The sequence below is a fragment of the Ursus americanus genome, chromosome 18 (assembly GCF_024610735.1).
Source record: "Ursus americanus isolate L20-20 chromosome 18, mUrsAme1.1.p, whole genome shotgun sequence".
Taxonomy (NCBI): Eukaryota; Metazoa; Chordata; class Mammalia; order Carnivora; family Ursidae; genus Ursus; species Ursus americanus.
The window spans coordinates 35,030,711-35,051,439 of NC_142144.1; the positions used below are offsets into that span (position 1 = coordinate 35,030,711).

At 48.7% G+C, this 20,729-nt stretch overlaps 3 protein-coding genes across 7 annotated transcripts in view; 2 read left to right on the top strand and 1 right to left on the bottom strand.

Annotated features, from left to right (window-relative positions):
- Positions 1-15,455, bottom strand: RGP1 (RGP1 partner of RAB6A GEF complex). 5 transcript variants are annotated; one of them, XM_087869572.1, is made up of 9 exons: positions 15,288-15,455; positions 14,593-14,727; positions 14,076-14,212; positions 13,742-13,825; positions 13,489-13,638; positions 13,110-13,181; positions 12,714-12,841; positions 12,314-12,503; positions 1-11,849 (listed from the first exon to the last, which is right to left on the bottom strand). In XM_087869572.1, exons 1-9 carry the CDS (start codon positions 15,314-15,316, stop codon positions 11,626-11,628), a joined length of 1,149 nt encoding a protein of 382 aa, XP_087725698.1. In that variant the 5' UTR covers positions 15,317-15,455; the 3' UTR covers positions 1-11,625. The 5 variants fall into 5 exon arrangements, with proteins under 5 accessions (XP_087725698.1, XP_087725697.1, XP_045636511.1 ...); XM_087869571.1 differs by having other exon boundaries at positions 13,035-13,181; XM_045780555.2 differs by having other exon boundaries at positions 13,035-13,181; positions 15,233-15,446.
- Positions 10,383-11,399, top strand: MSMP (microseminoprotein, prostate associated). Its single transcript, XM_045780564.1, has 3 exons — positions 10,383-10,512; positions 10,737-10,845; positions 11,219-11,399. Exons 1-3 carry the CDS (start codon positions 10,383-10,385, stop codon positions 11,397-11,399), a joined length of 420 nt encoding a protein of 139 aa, XP_045636520.1.
- GBA2 (glucosylceramidase beta 2) overlaps positions 14,707-20,729 on the top strand; it is an 11,868-nt gene continuing 5,845 nt past the window's right edge. The window contains exons 1-4 of the mRNA XM_045780552.2: positions 14,707-14,819; positions 15,510-16,115; positions 19,173-19,264; positions 19,564-19,679. Coding sequence (XP_045636508.2) covers positions 14,707-14,819; positions 15,510-16,115; positions 19,173-19,264; positions 19,564-19,679 — 927 coding nt within the window. The remainder of the gene's footprint in view (positions 14,820-15,509; positions 16,116-19,172; positions 19,265-19,563; positions 19,680-20,729) is intronic.

Consider the following 20,729-nt stretch of genomic DNA (forward strand, 5'->3'; position numbering starts at 1 on the left):
TTGTTGTGCAACTTGCTGCTTATGAGCTGTAATGTTTTATTTCTTTTGTATCTTCTCATCACGCCTGATTAAAACTGTACACATGAAAATTCTGCCAAAATTGCTGTTTAGAAGTAGGGTGGGACTCAGTTAATCTCACTATTCTATATAGCCCCTTAATTACCCATAATATGATGGATTTGAGCAAAAGTTCGGCTAGTTGAACAATGAGAATCCTAAAGAATACTAACAGTGTGTCAAGCTGAAAAGTTCTTCTAGGCAATATAGAGAAGGTTCTTTCTTTCTTTTTTTTTTTTTAAGATTTTATTTATTTATTTATTTATTTATTTATTTATTTATTTATTTATTTATTCATTTGTTAGAGAGAGAGCGCGCACACACAAGCAGGGGAGCAGCAGGTAGAGGGAGAAGCAAACTCCCCAACGAGCAGGGAGCCTGATGTGGGACTCGATCCCAGGACCTTGGGATCATGACCTGAGCCGACTGAGCCACCCAGGCATCCCTAGGGAAGGTTCTTAAGCAGGGAAATCTCATGATAAAGACAATGTTTCAAGAAGAATAACATGGCAACCATGTATATAACACAGACCAGAAGAAGAAGAAATTGGAGAGCAGGGAAACTAGTTTCAGTGGCTAATTTGGGAGGATAAATCTGAGGAAATAAAATTCTGGATTACAGTGGGGCCAGAGAAATAGACAGAAACTTTTACTGAATTATAAGAAGTTAGACTAGTAGAGTGGAAAACTAGGATTAGAAGGGCTAAATTTGAATTCCAACTCTGAAATTTATTAGCTGTGTGACTTCTGGCAAGACATTTCCCTGCTCCGTATCTCAGTTTCTTTGTCAGTAAAATGAAGAACTTAGGATATCTGGGCTTTTACAAGGTTTTCCCCCCAGCGGAACCCTTTTTTTCTGGGGGAAAAACAAGGCAAGATTGTTCTGGCTGAAGCAGAGGTGAAGGACTCAGAGCCTCAGCTAGCCTCCATTTCACTTCTCTCAGCCACCTCTGAGGCATTCTTGAGGACTCTCCAGAGGATTAGGGAACAACATGTGAGAAATTTCTAAAGATTCTACTGCCGACTCTAATATTCAATGACTCAAGGGGGTAAATTGGCAGAGGTGCCTAGGAAAACAGTGATGACTTCAAGAGTTGCCACAGAATCATATAATAGAAAGGGTAAATTGACCTCCAATAAATGTGCCTGCTTTTCCTTCCAGGCCAAACTCAATTTAATGTCCCAAATCTCATCCAAACCTTGTGCAAGCAGTAATCTAACCTCCATATAAACAATAGAGTCACAAATAGTTCACTGCCTAACAATTCAGTTCATTCCAATTTGAGATCCACCAACTAATCAGATATTCTTCCTTACTGAACCAAAGTCTGTCCGTCTATCACTGTCATCTGAAATAAAGGTGCTTATTCTACCTTCTGGACCTAAAGCACGTGAATCTAGCCCCTCGTCCATAGGAGAACCCTTCAACTGTTTGAAAAGAGCCATCAAGTCTGCCCTATCACCCTTTGCTCTCTCTCGCTCTGACCTGCCAAGATGCTCCAGGGAGGTGGCCTGCTCTAGTTCTGGATCAATTCAACATTTTCTAAGCATCTCAGCACTTAGATGTGCAAGTAGATTTTCATTTATTCATGGCTTTAAAGACTTGATCAAACCAGATGATCTTCCTTAAAACAAATTACTAGCTTTATAGCGAAATGTAAAAAGAACTCAAACTCATTATCTGGTAACTATTCTTTTCTTGCTAAACATTAGCTTCTTACAGTTTATCAGAAGTAGATTGCTAAGTCTTTTGACCCAAAGCTAATTGTGAAAACATCTACCCAGGGACCCAAAAAGATCTAAGACTCAAGGTCCACTGAGGCAACTATAAATAATAGAAATAAATTAAGCATCCTGACTCCAAAACCTGTAATCTCTTCAGCTCTCAGGGGAATATAATCCTCACCAGTATAAAATTCAGTTATCACCAAGGTGACACGGAATATCATCGTCAGTAAGAAAGCTTCATTCACCATTCTCCATGCCACCCATTGCATATTCCACCACCAGGTCGGTAAAATCAGGGTCTGTGGCTTGGGCCTGGCTATCTGCCAGTCGGTGGAGTTTGGGGATGGGAAGCAGAAAGTATGACTGAGCCCCTACCGAGACATCAAGCCAGTATAGCCACAGTCCATGATGCCTGTGGGAGCACAGAGCCTTTACGGTTTCCTGTGCTTCAGTTGTCCTGGTAACCTGAGGCCTCCTTATTTGTGTTGGCATCATGGGGCCAAGAGCGGAAGCAAAGCTGGAGCACCAGCAAGATTCGCAGGAAAAAAATGCGGGTAATGCAGCAGTTATGCCACAGAAGGGTCAAGCCTAGGGCATAAGAATTACCTGATTAGGGGAGAAGAGAGGGTAGTGTCTTGTAAAAATCAGGTTTCCAGATTCCACTTCCAATGTTTCTGACTCAACAGGTCAAGGGTGAACTCAGAAACCTGCAATTTTAAGAAGCTGCCTCCTGCCAAGGAAGACAAAGACCACACTTTTGAGAACCCAGGCTAAGCAAATAAATCAGCAGTCAGAGAGAAAAAGTATAACCACCTATCAATTTCAGAAAGCCCATACTCTAGCACAGTAGTTCTCAACATGACGGGGCGGGGCAGGGGAGGGGTTTAGATTTTGCCTTCCAGGCAGAGATTTGGCGATGTCTGGAGACATTTTTGGTTGTCACAGTGGAGGTCAGGGATGGTCCTAAACGTCCCACAGTTCACAGGACTGGCCCCCAACAATGAAGGATTATCCAGGCCAAAACATCAGTGCCGTGGTTGAGGATATTCTGCCCCTCAACACCATCATTCCCAATCCACAGAAATCAATGCTACATACACACTTTTGGTCATAATACAGAGAATTACGTGAGGTCCCCTGGAAAAAATGAGACCCCAAAAATCACTTAAAAAAAAAATAGTGAATGTTATTAAAGATATGGATAAGGAGGAGACTAGAACAACAGACGACAGGGGCGCCTGGCTGGCTCAGTTGGCAGAGCATGTGACTCCTCTTGATCTCAGGGTCCTGAGTTCAAGCCCCACATTGGGCATGGAGCCTACTTAAAAACAAAAACAAACAAACAAAAATTAGAAAAACAGACAATGAAGGGAGGTAGGTATGGACAATGATGGTGAGCCAAGAAGGAAATCAAGGGAGGACAAGGCACTGGATGACAACAGTGGGCAATAAATGCCACTCCCTCAATGGATGCAGCCTCTCTCCACATGTAGAAGATTGGTAAAGAGAAATCTATTAAAAATAACATAAGCAAAAAAAGAAAAAGGAAAGGGAAATGGATAAAGGAATGGTGAAGAAGGACATCAAGCATAGATCTGGAGTGAAAGAAGACAATGGAGATTCTTCTGTAAAAGAATACTAAATTAAGACTCTTCAGCAATGATAAGAAAACGAGAGGACTCCTAGGAGGAGGTCAGGAATTATGTGAGAAAGGGAAAAAAATTATTTATGGTCTTCTAGCCTTAACTTCCTCCCCCCCACCCTCACCCCAAGAAAGATGGGTCCAGAAAAAGTTCTTCGATTTTACTGAGCAGACATAATGAAAGGGAAGGGAAGTTGAAGAAAGAGGAGCACACTTAAGAACTCTTCTCAAAGGAGAAGAGGGTGGTGCTCAAAGAGAATAGAGAAAAGGTTCAAAGAGAAGGAGAAAAGATGTTTTGGGAGAAGTAGAGAAAAGATGAGGGAGAGATCTGGTAGCCACTTGAGAGAGAGGGACTTTAGGGACTCTTTCTCTTTGGGAAAGAGAAATTAAATGAGGAATTTTTTTTCTAAGCATTGCTTTTGGGATATGAGAGATGAGATATAGCCTTTATCTTCTACCCCTTCTAAGGAACCTTCAGTAAAATCTGACATTACTCATCAGGGCTTTGGGACTGGGTGCATTTTTTCTCAGCTGTGACAACATGTAAGACTGGCCTTTAGGCAGAGCAAGAGCCCAGTTACACACATTTTTACATGTTTGAAGTGACCATAAGATTTCTGGAGCAGCCAAAAGACAGCCATATGACAATAAGCTAACTCCCAGAGTTTAGAGCTGTACCAATGCAAGTCACTCACCTCATGGGGCTATTTAAATTTAAATTAACTAAAATTTAAAATTCCATTTCTCAGTCATACTAGCTACATTTCAAGAGCTCAAAAGCCACATGTGGCTAGTGTCTAGAGATTAGACAGGACAGGTAGAGAACATTTCCATCATCACAGAAAGTTCTATTGGACAGTGCTGGAGTAAAGAAAAAAGCTTAGACAAATAGCTAACAAAAAACAAACGCTTTTCAAATCTTTAAAGAGTTGCCACATTGAAAAAACAAGTAGATTTTTTCCCCCATGTTGTTTCAAAAGGCAGAATTTAGGGGGGAAATGAGATGCCATAACATGACAGATTGCAGCTTAACAACCCTTTGGTACCTAAAGCCAGATAACAGTAGAAGGGGCAGCCTCCAACCGCAGGAGGAAGTAACCCATTTTATTCAGTAGAGACAGTCAAGCAAAGACCTACTTGATCATCTTTCAGAAGTAACGAAGAACTAAATGTCTTCTAAATATCTAATTTTGAGTCTATAATTTTAAGAAAAGAGCAATTTACAAATAAGATAAAAATAATAGCCATAATTAGAATTTTAAAAGTCACTACTGCCACAAGTAGATTGCAAAGCAGGCAGGAACAATGAAAACCTGTAAGTGGACAGGGAATTTAGTCAAAATTAATGGTGGTTAGTTAGGGGTTAATTATTGGTATGGGCTATCATGAATGTGATAATTTGTAAGGAGAAAAAAATTACACGACCTTGTTAAGAATGGTACCAATGGTTCAAAGACAAGGTAGGAAAATTTCAACATGGGTTATTAATGGAAACTTGACCATAGTTGAAATCTGTACTAGAACCAGAGTATCTTTTATATTCTCTGCCAGAGAGAACATCAGGCTGACTATAGCGACTGAATGTTCTTGGGACTCTGGCCCCTCCATCCCATTCTCCTGCTGTTCACACAGTCTTATTTGTCATCTCTCTCAACTCCTGAAACTCAGTCTCCGTCATGTGATCTCCTCATCTGCACAGGAACGGCTCCTCTCATCCTTCTCATCTCAATAGAGAATGCCAAAGGTTGAGGTCTCTTAACTTTCTATCCTAGCTATGATCTTAACCTACCCTCATCTTCCATCCCAAAATGTACTTGGCTTGATTATAATGTAACATACGGAATATATACTCATATACATGTATTAGCTTGTTATATTACCTGTGCATTTTAGTGTATATGTATACATGAGAGAATTCATGCACATGCATGTGATAACATCCACTGCTGGTAAGCGCTGAGGACTCTGGCGCCAGAACCGTGAAATTCACTCTCCAGTGGCTAGCACAACACCAAGCTTAAGTGGGGTCATTCAATGGACTCTACCATTGACCACATCATGCTTCTGGATGCAAAATACTGGAAGAAGAGACTGAAGTAGATGTAAATTTGAAAACTCTTATTCTTGTAGGAAAAATAGTGGAAACATAAGTGTCTTAGAGGAAGACTAGCTTAATCATAAGGGGAAGGTTGAAGCCTTGGTGAAAGCAAGCACAACAGGCTTTACAAACAGTCCAGAATCAGAAAAAGGTGAGAGAAGAGGAAGGAAGACAGAAGTAGATCATGCAGAATAAATAAAATCCAACTTTCAAAAAAATCTAAGGTCTTACTAAAGAGAAAGGTGGAAAAAAAGAAGATTTCAACAAGAGAGTGTTAACAATGGAAAAGAGCCAGAAAGGGCTGTAGGCTTAAAAAAAAAAAAAATCAATGAAGAAGTAGTGGTGTATGTTGGCAAAAAGAAGTGTAGAGTTGAGGGAAGGGAGAGAATTTATGGTAGAGGAAGTTGGTGTGAAGTTTTCCTCTAAAGATGCCCAGCAGAGCAAAGAAGGAATGAAGGCAAAAGCCACTGGGAATAAGGCAGGGCTGGAACTGAAACAGCACAGGAGAAAGCAACAGGGCCCAAAGTAGGAAATTATTTTCTTTCTTTCTTTCTTTCTTTCTTTTTTTTTAATTAACTGACCCAGATTTTCTTGTCTGGGGCCAAAGGCAACTACAGGATTTAAAGATCTTTAAAAAATTATAAAGATCCTACTCCTTGAAATTGCCTTTGGCTCAAGATAAAATAAACTATAAAGATCATGATGGAATTAGTGTCAACTTCTGAGACAAGTACAAAATACCATTGTAGAGCTGATTTTAGAAATCAGACTAGTAAATGCTGTTACAGAAATGCTACTGTGAATAAAACACCTTTAGCTTTCTCTTTCTATCAGCAACAGGTTAAGTATAGAAACTTCATAGTTACATACTTGTCCACAGAAGATAGTAAGTAACCTAATATATATATATATATATATGGTAAAACCAAGTTATTTGTCTTTGTACACTGTAGCCTAATGCCCCAGGCCTGGGGCATTAGGCTACAGTGGTTTTACTTGGTTCAGTTCCGGATTCATAGGACAGGTTAAAGGGCTGCACAGAAAAAAAGTTTAAGGTTAAAAATAAAGACCATAAGATGAGGGAAGGGGAAATGAGATGTGTTGTGCTGATACAGAACTGAGGCATTAGAAACACAGAATTCACTCAAGTCGAGGAGGGGAAACGGCCACAAAAGCATGACAATGCCATATAACTAATCTTGATACCCTCACTGTGGGTTCTAAATCAAATATTGAGTCAGATTTTTTAACTTTTCTATTTTTAAAACGTCAACATTTAATCGTTTGATAAATGCGGTCATGTGATTTTAAATGACTATTAAAATTAGCACATCAATGCCTAATTCTTTGGCAAAGACTGAATGGCAGGCAGTAATGTTAGACACAGATAACCTCACCTTTAAGTCACTCACTCCTCTTCTTGCTCAGAGGCCATCGATTCTACCTGCGAGGCCAAATCTCAATTCCTCATGCCAGCCTTCAAAGACTTTAATGACCTAGCCACAATGGTACCTACATAACCCTAAGTCCTGCTACCCCCAAAATCTAGCCTCCACTGTCCGAGCGCACAGACCTCTGGACAGACTTTATCTCTGGGGTCTGGCCATTTCCACCTTCCTACCTGATGTGGAAGTGTCCTTCCATCTACAGGTTCTGGCTCGCCAAGGCCTACAATGGCGCTGCGGTCCTCCAGCACTCCAGTCCAGTCCACCGTGCTCTCGCTCCGCAGCCCCGCACTCCGCCCCTCCCTGGGCCGCACCACCTCGCCCACTTGCCGTTTGGCCCTGGGGCCCCTTTCCCTCCCCCCGGCCAGCTCTCTGGGGCCTTCTCTCTGCCCCCACAAGATTCTCCCAGGGGATGTTCCCCGCCGGCCTCCACTCAGTCACTTGCTCCATATTCGGTGTCTATGAGAGGTTTCGCGCCTGGGGTGAAGGCAGGACCTGGACCCCGTAGGGCCTCTCCCCCCTTAACTCTCTCCCCAGCGCTTCGGTGACCCTCCCTGGGTTCCCCCCTCCCCCAGCCACCCTCGGGGGCTCCGGCCACCCGAATCTCCCCGCCGCGGCCGGTCCCTCCTATCCGGCGGCGGGCAGCGGGGGTCGGCGGTGACTCACCGGAGGGCCGGCGGCCGGGGGGCCGGAATGCGCTCACTTCCTCACCGCGCGCACCTGCCCGGCGCCGCTGGAGCGCAGCCCGGCCGGGCCTCCGGCGGATGTTTTCTCTGTCCCCGCGCGCGCGGGCAGTGCGCGCCAACCGCCCCTCCCGGCCGCGCCCCCCACAACTGGCACCCCCAACGACCGCTGCCCCAGGAATCACAGAATTGGGCCCTAACCACTGACATCCCCAACACACAAGCACACACACACACAGCAACCGTAAGCGTGGCCTCCGGCTCCCAAACAGCTACAGAGACGCACACTTGAGCGCACACACCAGCAGGAACGCAAGTGTGTTCAACCAACACCTCCCCAACACCCACCACACCACAACTTCTGAGGGGGTTCCTGGCTCAGCCCCAGCCTTTCTTTCCAGAAGCCCCCTTACTCCTGCCCATATGCCTACCTCATCTTCCATTACAGGCTGCTCTCACTTCTGTCCCCATTACCTCACAGACACCAATCCCCACCGGGCCCCCTTTGCCTTCCAGCATCATCACCACCTTCAAGCTTCCTAGCTTACCAGTCATGTCTGCCCCCTACTGGGTTGGCTCCAGGTTGCAGGAGCAAAAGACTGTCCCAGACTCCCAGGTGTCAGCAGGGCCCCCTTTCCCAGAAAGGTAGCAGCAGAGCTACTGACCACTGACAAGACTTCTGGGCCCTTGTGCTAGAAAGGCCTTCTCATCCACCTCCTCCAGCCAAGAGAGCAGTCCAGGCCCATGCCTCCCACACACCAGCCTACATTAGATCACCCTGCTTCAACCACGAGTTTTCTTTTTTCTCTTGGTACTCCTCTGAAATAGAAAGGGTACCAGACCTGACTAGGGGGAACATGTGGTACAGTCGGCATCTCCATCCACGTAAGCTATCTACTTGGAAGAAGACGGAGACTCTGAGGTGGGTGGATGAAATTGTTTCTGAATGGTGTTTCTGAATGAGGCAGGGTGGCCCTCTAAAAAGGTCAGCCGCAAGTAGTTGTATTTGATCCACTAGGTGACAGGGAATGGCAGTCTTGCAGTAAAAGGGGCTGGAGACTTAGAAGGAAAAATGGAATTTCAAAGCGATTGGCCCTCTGTATAGGAGGGGAATAGCTCGGATAGGGTCTTTGGAGTGTGGCGAACTGAAAGAAAGGGGCCCTTAGTAGCAAAGAGATGGCCAGCATTACAGTGGTCAGAAAGAACTTGAGTGGGGATGGGAAGCAATGGATCAGAATCCTAATGTGAAAAGCAGGAGTCCCAAAGTTAGCTGGAGGGATGAGAAAATGACACCTCTTCCCAGGGCAGAATGAGGGTACTGACCTAGGAAAAGTGGGTTTATCAGCAACACTGTTTCTCAGACTGGAGGTGGTAAGCACAATGTAGAACATGACTGTGGAAAGGGCAGAAGTCTGTGGTAGGAGAGAGCAGCCCCCAACAGAAGCCCTCAGCTATGCAGAGCTACTCAATGTGATTCAAACAAAGGAATGTACCCATTTTGTCTCTGAGCTCCTGCAGCAATCACAGCAGCTAGTATTTTCTGAGGGCCATGTACCGGGAACAGTACTACCAGCATTACATGCATTCCCCTATTGAAAGCCTCTTAACAACCCTATGAGTTAGTATTACTATCCCAATGTAAAGATAAGGAATCAGGTTTAGAGAGGTGAAGTAGCTTGCCCAGGGTCACATGGTCTTAAGCAGAATCAGGATCTGAATTCAACCAGTCTGACTCTATAACCTATGCTCTTAATCGCCCATCTTGGGGGTCTCTAGAACCTGCAGAGAACCCAAAAGAGGATGTCAGAGGATTCCTCAATTCTCATTCCATAATGTACAAGAGAAAAGAGGGGTACCTCTGTGAAACTGGAGTGACTCATACCATCAGGGCATTTAAAGATGTTCCTCTTTGAAAGAGCCATCCCCAGATATGGGAAGATCTTGTATCTGCTGTACGTTTGGATGTACTGAACAATGCATCCTCGGTATACCTGTGGAAAAGAGACACCTCCCTCCCCATCTCTGAGGGGCATCCCTGTCTCTAGGATACTTCCGGGAGACTCTGCCCTATGGTCTGAGAGAAACATTCTGCACTCCAGGTGCCTGTTCGCTCTCCTGGAGCCTCTGGCTGTCGCACCCTACTGCAGCTCCTTGGTTTGGCTGGGGCACAGGATTAGCCATCCCCAGGAAATGCCTCCCTCCGGTCCAGGCAAGGATCCCAGCACACACACCCCTGGAGTGTGTGTGTGAGTGTGTGTGTGTGTGTGTGTGTGTGTGTGTGTGTTGGGGGCGGGGTGGAATGCTTCCTTCACTCCAGGTCAGGGAAGAGATGTGGGGACCACCTGGGGGCCCTCACCCCTCCCACCTCCTTGCTGGGGAAGTGCCCAGTCCAGTGCCCCTTCCATGGCCACCTCCCTCCCCCTAGCTGTGCCGGGGCATGAATCAGCTCTCACAGCTTGTTAAAGCTAGACCTCTTGTTTTCATGCCCTCACCTCAGGAAACAGAGTTACAGCTTTTCCAGCTCTACTCAGCAGGGGGCCAGGGTCCTCACTTTATAAACATCCCCAAGCCTGCGAGAGCAGAGGGCACGGAGATGGTGTGAGACAGGAGCCCAGGGGAGAAAGACAGAAACTAAGACCCAAGGAGAAAAACAAAGAAAAGCCAAAGAGACAAGACCAGAGTAGCCTGAACAGAGGCCAAGAAGGGATCGCGAGGGCTGTGCTGCAGGAATGACCCTAAGGATGCTCTGGGCTGGACGGGCGAAGGGGGTCCTGGGAAGCTGGGGGATCATCTGCTTGGTGATCTCTCTGCTCCTCCAGCAGCCAGGAGTCCACAGCAAGTGCTACTTCCAAGCTCAAGGTAAAGCTGGGGGAGGCATCAGGAAACGACAAGGACAGAGGGAGCTGGGATGAGGGGGGCTTAGAGATGACCCTCTATCGGAATACCCGGACTCCCTGCAGCTTGGAAATAGGAGAGACTAAATATGGGGGTGATACGCACTTTCTTTCTCCACTCCAGACCACAAGCGATTCTGTCTGCCACCACCACTCCCCAACACACTAACATTTCCTATTCTTCCCTAGCCCCTTGCCACTATGAAGGGAAATATTTTACCCTGGGTGAGTCTTGGCTCCGCAAGGACTGTTTCCATTGTACCTGTCTGCATCCTGTCGGTGTGGGCTGCTGTGACACGTGAGTGACCAAAGATGGCCAGAGAGAATGGCTCTGACATGAGTGACTGAGGGCTGGCCAGGGTGTAACCAGATTGCTATGATGTGAGAATGAACAGAACAGAGGTATGAGGCTGGCCGAACCTGAAGGTACCAACAAGAGTTTGAGAGATAAGGCTGCAGGCTACAAAGTGAGGGATGTAGGGGGTGGGTCTGGAGGGAAAATATTTCTGCTATGAAATGAAAAAATCCATATATGGTAAGCAAGAGCTTAGTTAGGGGGACCAGGAGGGCACTAAAGATATGGGAGGAATGCTGGCAGAGAGGAAGTGTGGGGCAGGGATAAAGGTGGCCCTTCACTGTGCTGACTCCTTTCCCATCCTTTGGTTCCCCAGGTCCCAGCATCCCATCGACTTCCCTGCAGGGTGTGAGGTACGTCAGGAGGCAGGAACCTGCCAATTCTCCCTGGTGCAAAAATCTGACCCTCGGCTGCCCTGCAAAGGGGGAGGGCCCGACCCAGAATGGGGCTCAGCTAACACCCCTGCTCCTGGGGCTCCTGCTCCCCACTCCAACTAAACTCAACTGATCACCCTTCTGCTGACCGCCCACTGCTGCTGCCACTTCCAGGGAAACCACTAGCAGCTGCCAATTTATTCTGAATAAATAAATTAATGCTACAGCTGAAAGCCTGCCTCTCATTGTCCGTGCCATTGGACCCCACGTGGGAAAAAAGGGCCCTACTAGAGTCCAGGTGCTGAGTTCTCAGTATCCTGAAGAAAGATAGTGTCACGGTGAGCCAGTTTCAGATGGTTATGGTGCTGGTGCTGGGGCCTGGGGCTGCATATGAGGCCAGGGTAGGGCTTGTGGGCAGCACCTTGATGGGGAGGTCCCAGCTGAAGGTGTCTACGGGCACTTGCTCAGGCCCTGTCCAGGTGACAGGCTCGGGCTGTTCCAAGGGAGGTAGGAGCACCAAACCTGGTTCTCGCGATGTTACAAATTCAAAATGCAATCGCCATTTAAGGGACACTGTGAGGAAAAAAAAGATAAAGGCAGAGGCATTAGAAGCCAGGAGTAAAAACCAATGTTGGATGGTTAGTGAATGAGGAAAAAAACGGTATTCAGGAAGAGGGGGAGAAGTCACAGGGCTAGGATCAAGGGTTTCTCTAAAGAAATCTGTTAACTAGAAACGTGACAAGCAGGATAGCAGGGTCAAGCACCTCATAACCATAGCGTGGGACAGTCAAGACTTGATAGCCTGAAGTAAACATGCTGGGGAATCAGAGATCAATAGTGGGTAGGGGAAAGAAGGATACCTGCAAAGCTCTTAAGAGTTTAAGCATCGGTACATCTAGAAAACAGGCTGAACGTCTGATAAAGTGTTAAGGGTCAGAGGCTGGGTGTGGATATGGCCAGGGGTTTGTTAGGAGTCAGGACCCATTATGCTCTACGGAATGTCTCTTTCCCCCCTCCGATAAGGATCAGGATCTCACCAATGGCTGTGCAGAAGCCTGGGGTGGAGCTGAGAGGGATGGGGAGCGAGAAGCTGGTTCTGGTTGTATGCAGGCAGGACTCCTGGTGCCGGGCATGAGTCACATGAGACACAGAGGGGACACCCCCCGTCCTGCGGCGCCTCTGGTACTCAGGCTGTACACGCTCCTCAGTCTGTAAGCTTACTGAAAACTGGGAGCAAGAAGAGAAGTGGGTGCTAGCAGGCACTGGGAAGTGCAGACCCTAGATGAGAAGCTTGAACCCAACCTCAAGCTGTTTTACCAAAAGGACCCTGGGTGACCACACTATTCACTTCTGTATACCACCCCTCTTTATGCAGGCCCTTCTCCTTCCTCCCTAGCCCTCCAGGCCCAGCACCCCAAAGACCCCTTTCCTTCTCACCTGCAAACAAGCTACAGTTCCTTCCCCTAAGTTTAAGGTCCCCACCACATCCTCGCCGAGTCTGTATACAGATTTGAAGATGCCAAATGTCCCAACTTTTCCTCGGCCATCACTGATATTGTATAGATCTGGGGAGAATGAGACACTATAAGACTGGAGTCCACACTGGAGAGTACGTAGGGCTGGGAGCCAGAGGCCAAGGTGGGGCTTTTCTTTATAACTGTGGAATATCAGTGAATCCTCAGAAGTACGTGGCAATTAGGAAAATCTGTAACGCTATGGGGGGTGGGGTGGGAGGGGCAATTGTGAAAGGAGTCTCACGGAGGCTGCGGCAGGATGTGGCAGCCATGAGGCGCTCCCCAGCCAGCTCAGCTAGCCATGAATCCTTCTTCCCACCTTCATCCTCCTCCAAGAATGGACTAGATGGGGCTACAGCCTCGTCCTGGGGAAACCGGACATCTTGAAGTCCTACAGAGAGAAAGAGCAGAAAGGTAGTGCTAGGAGGGAAGAGACAGTAGAGGTTAGGGTTTTAGACTCCAACCTGTGAAGGCTGAAGGCAATGGGAGCCAGAACCCTCTTAACCTATTGTCCAGAACCCCCCACACACACTTCCTTGCACCTTTACTAAGACCAGGAAGCTTCCCTCCAGCCCCCCTCACAAGCCCTCTACAGATCATTTCTGCTGTGGTGAGGCTCTTCCCCGGCTCTTCCCCGGCTCCTCCCCAGCCCTTCCCTGGCTCCTCCCCAGCCCTTCCCTCCAGAAATCCTTACTTACCTGTCAGTACAAGAACCCTCAGAGGAACCCTGAGTAAAGTGATGGGTGAGTTGACACGCTGGCAGCCAATGGTCAGTTTGTAGACATACTTGACTGACTGACCCCGAAAGGAGGGTGGTCCCTCTATGGGCAGCACTTCACTGTAGGAGTCTGGTTGGGAAGTAGTAGTCAGGGCAGCCAGAGGCAGCCAGAGAAGTCCTCCCTCCAGGAGCTTAGAAGGCAATCCAGGGGTGGGGAGGAAGCAGTCACTCACATGATTTGGACTCTCCAGGATCTAGCCTCAGATCACAGAAAAGGATTTTTGGTGGAGTGGAAAGGATACACTGACCTCTCTCACCTAGAAGAGATAAAAAAAGCCTGCAATTTAATGACCCCATTGTCCAGTACTGGATGAAGCTAGCACAGCAAGTGGGGGCAGTAAGCATTGCCCTCTTTTCTTATTGTCTTACACCCTCAAAGTAACAATTACATTCCCCCACATGTCCAATATGACAAGGACTAGAAGGACCCACTAGAACAATTTAACAAATTCACTCTCAGGTGACAATGGCTCCACCCCCTTCCAAAGGTAAATGCCCATCTCTAACCTCGGTGTGGTAGAAAGACAGTCTGGCTCTCAGGCTGGACGTCTGGCTGACTGGAGTCAGGGGGAGGTAGAGCTACTCGGCTCTCACTGGCATGGAACTGGCAGTGGATTTGGGCACTGGCCCAGGCCAGAGCCTCACTACGAAAGGAGGAAAAGAAGGCATCAGAGGGGAGTTCCTGACCTCACAAATACTCTCCCAAGCTCCCTAGCCCCGAGGAGACGAACATGGTGAGGTGGCTGTCCTAGGAATCAGGGAATCTAGAACCCCAAAGAGAATCCATTAAACAAAGAGAAATATACTATGGGTAAAAGTGGGAATGGGGGAGGAGGGAGGAAAGGAGTGTGGACGGCTCTGTCAAACACATCTTCTGTTAAACAGCCCTTTCTTTCCTACAATGAGAACACAATGAGCAAGAAGGTGGTGGCGTCGCTACAGGACAACCTGAGCTCTGGCTTAGCACTATAGATACCAGGCTTCCTCCCAGAAGAACTACCTTCTTCAGTATCTGCATCCTCACCTGGATGCAGAAGTGGCCGTGGGAGGCAGGGGGTTGGTGACCGTCACTACACACTCCAGCGCCTCCCCCGCCAGAAACACAGGACCTCGGCTCAGCTCCGCTACCACTTCAATCATGGCAGCTCCGGAATCAGATCTAGAAGGAAACAGGGGGGGTCAGAGGTCAGTACGATGGCAGGGAGGGGCGTCTGCGGCGAGCCTAGGAGCGAGGACAGAGGAGACGGGCAGTCACCACCACGGTGTCTGAGGGAAGCATCTGGATTCGGGGTGCGGGAGGTGGATAAGTACGGGTGGCAGCTGACTCAGTAGGGGAGGACGCCGCTCGGGGCTCCAGACCCCCGCCCCTCTTAGCGCCGAGTTAGTCCCCTTTCCCCCCCGGAACCTCCAAACCAGCCGCCGCCCCCCTCCCTTCAGATTCCAGGTCCCAGCCCAAGGCCACGGCCGCCCGTCACTTCGTGCCCCTAGCCTGGGCACCTCGCACGGTCGAAAACAGGGTCTCGGCACACCCAGGCCCTCACCTGCCCGCCCCTCCAGGACCCTGCCAAGTGCGTGGCGGCGTCCGCGACAGAGGCGGGACTTCCTTCAGCCCCCCCCCCTCCGGACTGAGCGCCTTCCGGCCGGAAACACCCCACTGATCGGACCGGAAGGGGCGCGGGTCGTCCCGCCGTCTTGGGTCACCTTCCCACGGGCTGGCACCTGGGCGCAGACGCTGACCGAGACACCATCCGGCGGGACCCGGCGCCCTACCCAAGGGGGCCCTGGCGCCACGGCCCGACAACCGGGCTGAGGCTGCCGCGAGCTCCCAGGCCGGTCCCGGGGGCGGTTCCTTGCGAGCTGGCCCCCGGGGCTCCTCCCCTTTCCGCGGACTCGGTAGCTCTTTGGCCGGGCTAACTAATCACCGCGGCCCAATGACGACGAGGCCCGACCCTTCCCTCCCAGGACCCAGAGAGACGACCGAGGGGGAGCCCGAGGCCGTTTCATTGCTGTCGCCGCCAACGCCGCTGCAACAACAGCTCCCAGGCTCCACAGAGACACTAGCTCACCTCGGCTTTCCCCAGCGCCCGGCCCTCCGAGACGACACCTAACCACCACAGCTGCCCGCATCTGGACTTGGCTGGCGAGGTATTTTGTACCAAAAGACTTGGGACCCAGGACCATCGAGGTCGTGGGGACCCAGGAACCAGGGAACATGGGAACTGGAGTCCCAGCCTCGGAGCAGACGAGGTGTGCCAAGGGGGATCCACAGATTTATTGCCCTGAAAATGCTGGAGGCACTGAGGCTGGGCAGGTTACAGACTTCCAAAGCCCTGAGGACAATCGACGGCAAAGTAAGCCGGGCTTCAGCAATCCGGAGGACTCTGGGCAACTGATGGCATCTTATGAAGGTAAAGCTAAGGGCTACCAGGTTCCTCCCTTTGGCTGGCGCATCTGCCTCGCTCATGAGTTTGCAGAGAAGAGGAAACCCTTTCATGCCAACAACATATCCCTAAGCAACCTGATAAAGCATCTGGGCATGGGCTTGCGGTGAGTAGATCCCATTGCCTAGAGTACCTTAGGTTTCACTTTGTTCCAGCACAAGACTTCCAGCAGAGGTGAGAAAGGGTGAGAAAGCAGGTGGGTGCTTTGTCCCAGGCAAGTGGTCCCCCACCCCCAACATACTCAAAGCCTGTGGTTTTGGGGGGTGAGACCGGGTCTCTGCAACCCCCTTCCTCCCAATAACTTACGTTCCTAGAAGGAAAGAACAGGAACATCTGGGCCCGTAGTCAACCTTTCCCATTTACGCTCCCTCTCACATACTCCCTCTTTTCCAAAGACCAACCTTTGGCAATTGCTATACTTTGTGGCAAGGTGGGAAAGGGTAGTCTGGCTCCTGCGGGTACTGACACAATGTTGTTTTATTCAGGAGAGGAAGTTATCAACCCTGATTCCCCTGAGCAGCTGGGGTACTCTCCTTGTCTCATTTAGGCACACCACATTCCGTTGTTTCTTTCCTCAAGTTTTAGCTCCAGGGAGTGGGTGACAGCCTGCCTGCTCTCACCCCAAGGAGAGGGTGTGAGAGGTGATGTTCACACTATTCTGGGATAGATAGTCTCTGATATAAAAAACAAAGAAGACCTCTGGCCAGAGAGGCACTGCCGTAAGTGTCCCCAGAGCTCTCAGTAATATAGTCTTCCAGAGCCTGCGCTGAGCCCTTTCCCCCAAGGGTTATGGACACCCCCAAGTGCTTACCCTGAGCTGTAGAACTCCTTTAGATCCCTACCGATCCCCTCTGAGTTCAAAAGCTAGTGATGAGGATCTGTGACCTATTAACAGGAACAGGTGGATATGAGGACAGAAAGCATCACCCTGAGGTCATCCTGAGTCAACCCACACTGTAAACACAGCTGGGGATGGAAGCATAAAGGTTGGAAAACCCAGCCCTAACAGCCTCTAAACCAGGGGATCCGTCTCAGTCAGTGCTGTAGGGCTGGGTTGGGTAGCCCATTTACCTAACCTCAGCTCGAAGCAGTGGGAAGGGCCTGGCGCTGCCTGGGTATCTGGCTCCTTTGCTAGATCCTGTGGGTGGCCTGTACCAGAGAACAATCATCCATCCAGGCTACTTCAGAAACTGACTCAGCCTAACTTTGACCCCCAAAGCTTCTGGGCTAAAATAAGATCGAGGGCTAGAGTGCCGAGAGAAGCACCCTGGAGTACATGTGGTAGGGACACTGAGATCAAGAACAGGTGGGCATGCTAGCCCCTCGGTCCCTAAGTATGAGCTGAGTCAGAGGTCTGAAGCTATGCTCAGCCCCCTGGACCTTGGCTCCACATGCCAGGATAGGGTGGAGATCACCAACACAGGGCTTTTATAACAGGATGCGGTCCTGCATTGAGGAGAAAGCAGGGGTGAGACAAGGAACAATTCTGAATGACAATTCTTAAATTGGGGCTGACATTATGGAGGAGGCCAAATAGGTCAGGAATGGCCAGCTGCTAAGAGAATGAGAGATGAACCCTAAGAGGAAACCAGACTGGGGGTACTCTAATCAGGAGTTGCAGCAAGCCAGCTTTCTCTTGGCCTCATTGTGGGAAGAACTCAATTTTGATTGCTCTCCCTTCCAGCTAGAGTCCATTCATTCAATAAGTATTTATTGAGTGCTTGTTCTATGGCAGATGCTCCTTTGTTCTGCCTATCTCTGTATCTTGCATTGCTCCCTCACTGCCCTAATCCCTGCTGCACCCTCCCCCCCTTCCCCCATTCTTTCTGGCCTCTAATTGCAAAGTCCAGTTTACTCTAAAACAGCAGAGAGCATCTTGTACCTTCCCAACCTCTCATCCCTTGCCTTCCCCCCTCCTCCCCCTACTCCCAGAATCTACCCTTCCTATTCTGTAATCACATTTCTCCTCCCCTTGCTTGTACAATCATTGGTAAATTCAGCAAGTATTTACCAACTGCAGACCACGTCCCCTGCCTGTCCTTGAAGCTGGGGATAATCAACCAGTCATCGTCAATATCCCTTTCCCCAAGGAATTTAAAAGTATGTCAGACTCATATGAGGAACACTTAGAAATAACAAAACAGTGTCTGATTGGGAGTTCAGATAGTGTATTTACAGGTACGATCATACCTGACACACATATTCCACTTGATGGCTTTCCTATCTATTATGCCATTTGCTCTTTCAGCCATTCCATGAAGTAGGTAGGACAGGAGGTACCCCATCTTGTAGATGAGGAAACTGAGGCTCGGAGGAGTTACTTACCCAATGACGTGGTTACAAGTGGTATGCTTGAACAATGGGTATAAAGTAGCTGGGTAGGGAGGGCAGTGGAATTGGGAGAGTCCGGTGGGGCAAGTGTTGCTTAGTGAGGACCCACTCTGAATGAGGATTTGTAGGATTTAAGATTAGAAGTTAGGCTGAAACAGATGTCAGAGCCTTGAATCCCAAACAGAATCATTTGCCTATTGGACACAGAGCTGTGACAAGACCAGGAAAATGTAGGGATTTTTTTTAAGGCTTTATGAGGATATTATGAGACAGCAGACTCAGAAAGCTTACAGTTTAAATGCTGAACTTTTTAAAAAGACTTAAAAGGATATGCCCCAAAATGTAAAGACTGTCTATGGGTGGGATTTTTTTCCCTTCCATCTGGTATATTTTACAGATTTTCACCTTTCACAATCAGGAAGAAAAATAATCATTTTAAAAAGAAGAAAGTTATCCCGGTAGACTGTGCCTTTTGGGGGGAGGGGGTGTAGTTGGGAAACCAAAACTGGCCCTTTAAGCACCTCAAACAAAAGCTCCTAGGCTAAACTCAAGCAGTGGTAGTGGAGTTAGTGGTGAGGCAAGGTCAGAAAGCTCCTGTGAGAGGAGAAACAAAGACAGTGCCGTGCTGCGAGCTGGAGTGACTGGGAAGAGGAGAGGGCTTTGACCTGTTGAGAAATGGAGAGGAGGAGAGATTTGGAAGTGAAGGGAATGGGTCCTCTGCAGACCCATTTAATGGGAAGTTACAACTGGCTGGCTGGAGAGAGGCAGGTGACTGTCGCCCAAGAGGTACCATCCCCTGCCCCTTCCACTCACACTGCCTCTTGCTCCTCAGGTACCTGCAGTGGTGGTACCGGAAGACCCAGGTGGAGAAGAAGACACCTTTCATTGACCTCATCAATTGTGTACCCCTGAGACAGATCTATGGTGAGCCTCACCCCAGCTCTGCTCTGCACAGAGAGGGCCCAGCCTCTGGGTCTACTGCAGAGCTAGGCAAAGAGGCTTCCAGCTTAAACACAGTGCACTGCCCCATCCCCTGGGGTTTTCTTTCCCCAGCTTTATAGAGCTATAATTGACACAAAACATCGTGTAAGTTTAAAGTGTACACGTATTGATTGGATATTCCCGTGGTTTTTAGAGGAACTCCTCTTTATAGTCTAGAAAGTAAGAAATGGGCTTCTTTTCCTCTTCCCATGCCCCACTAACCATCCTGATTCTACCTCTAGGTTGTCCTTTGGGTGGCATCGGCGGAGGCACTATCACCCGAGGCTGGAGAGGCCAGTTCTGCCGTTGGCAGCTTAATCCTGGAATGTACCAGCACCGGACAGTCATCGCTGACCAAGTAAGAACCAGGACGGGGAAGAGAGGTTCAGAACAATACCCCAGGTCAGGAAGAAGCTCTTAGCCTATGTAGGATGTGCAAGTTAGATGTGCACATGTGCACATGGTTCACTTCACTAAGTATTTTCAGGATGCTTTCCATGTGCCCAGCCTTGTGCTAGGATATACTAGGAATGAGCTACTATAAGAGCACACGTTTCTTAAAAGCATAACCAGCCCCAGCACCCCCGTGCCCTCCGTTTCTCTAGTAAATGTTTCTTATGTCCCTCACTGCCCCAGGTCCACTAGCTCAGCCAGTACCCAGCCACAGAGGGTGCAGGGAATTCCCAGATCACTTAACCTGGTTGAAAGAATATGTAGTAGGACCAGAAGGGAAGACAAACGCAAAAGTCTATAAGTGTATGGGGGGAAAAGATGTGTAGAACACCCACTGTTCACTCTAATTTGCCGGCCTTCAGTTAGAGGTCAGCTCCTCTGCTGGTGATCACTCCTCCAGAGGTCTCCCTGGCTGAGAGCCTGGGAAGCCCCTCCTCTCCCAGGCATAGCTCTCTAGCCTTTTCCCTTTTCCGAAGCTTCACTTCTTTTCCCTCTGTTCCTTCATCACATCTGGGCCTTCAATTGCCAGAGTCATGTGGTCTACCTTTCGTCATATCTCTTCAGCGACCTCACAGGTGGAGCTGTCTACCACATTCCCATTTCCTGTCTGAGGGATGCCTCCAGCTTTCAGCTCATCTTCAAAGAAAAAAATGACTAGCAGACCTTGAGTCCAATTAATGACAATCCTAGTTCAGGTTTACCAGCCCTGCCCAGTGCCCGAAGCTTCCTCTCTGGCTCATCCATTAGGTATCCTGAGGGGAAGTGCCTTCCAGAATCATGACTCTAGAGTTAAAGTAATTATTGCATGCTTAACATGTGCTAGAGATTGTGCTATGCATTTTGTATGATATTTAGTATTTAAAGACAGTCCTACAAGGTAAGTACCATTATTATGCCCATTTTATAGATGAGGAAACGAAGATCCAAAGAGATTTAGTAACACGCCCAAGGTCAT

Bases quoted from the DNA above. Each gene is read 5' to 3' on its own strand.
- RGP1 (XM_087869571.1), bottom strand. From the start codon at position 15,316: ATGGTGTCTCGGTCAGCGTCTGCGCCCAG. The intron at 14,213-14,592 runs GTGAGGATGCAG...CTCCTTTCGTAG, and splicing joins ACGGCCACTTCTGCATCCAG to TGAGGCTCTGGCCTGGGCCA. The intron at 11,850-12,313 runs GTGAGATCCTGA...TTTTCCTCACAG, and splicing joins AGGCTTCTGCACAGCCATTG to TGTCCCTTAAATGGCGATTG.
- MSMP (XM_045780564.1), top strand. From the start codon at position 10,383: ATGACCCTAAGGATGCTCTGGGCTGGACGGGCGAAGGGGGTCCTGGGA. The intron at 10,513-10,736 runs GTAAAGCTGGGG...ATTCTTCCCTAG, and splicing joins GTGCTACTTCCAAGCTCAAG to CCCCTTGCCACTATGAAGGG. The intron at 10,846-11,218 runs GTGAGTGACCAA...TTGGTTCCCCAG, and splicing joins GGTGTGGGCTGCTGTGACAC to GTCCCAGCATCCCATCGACT.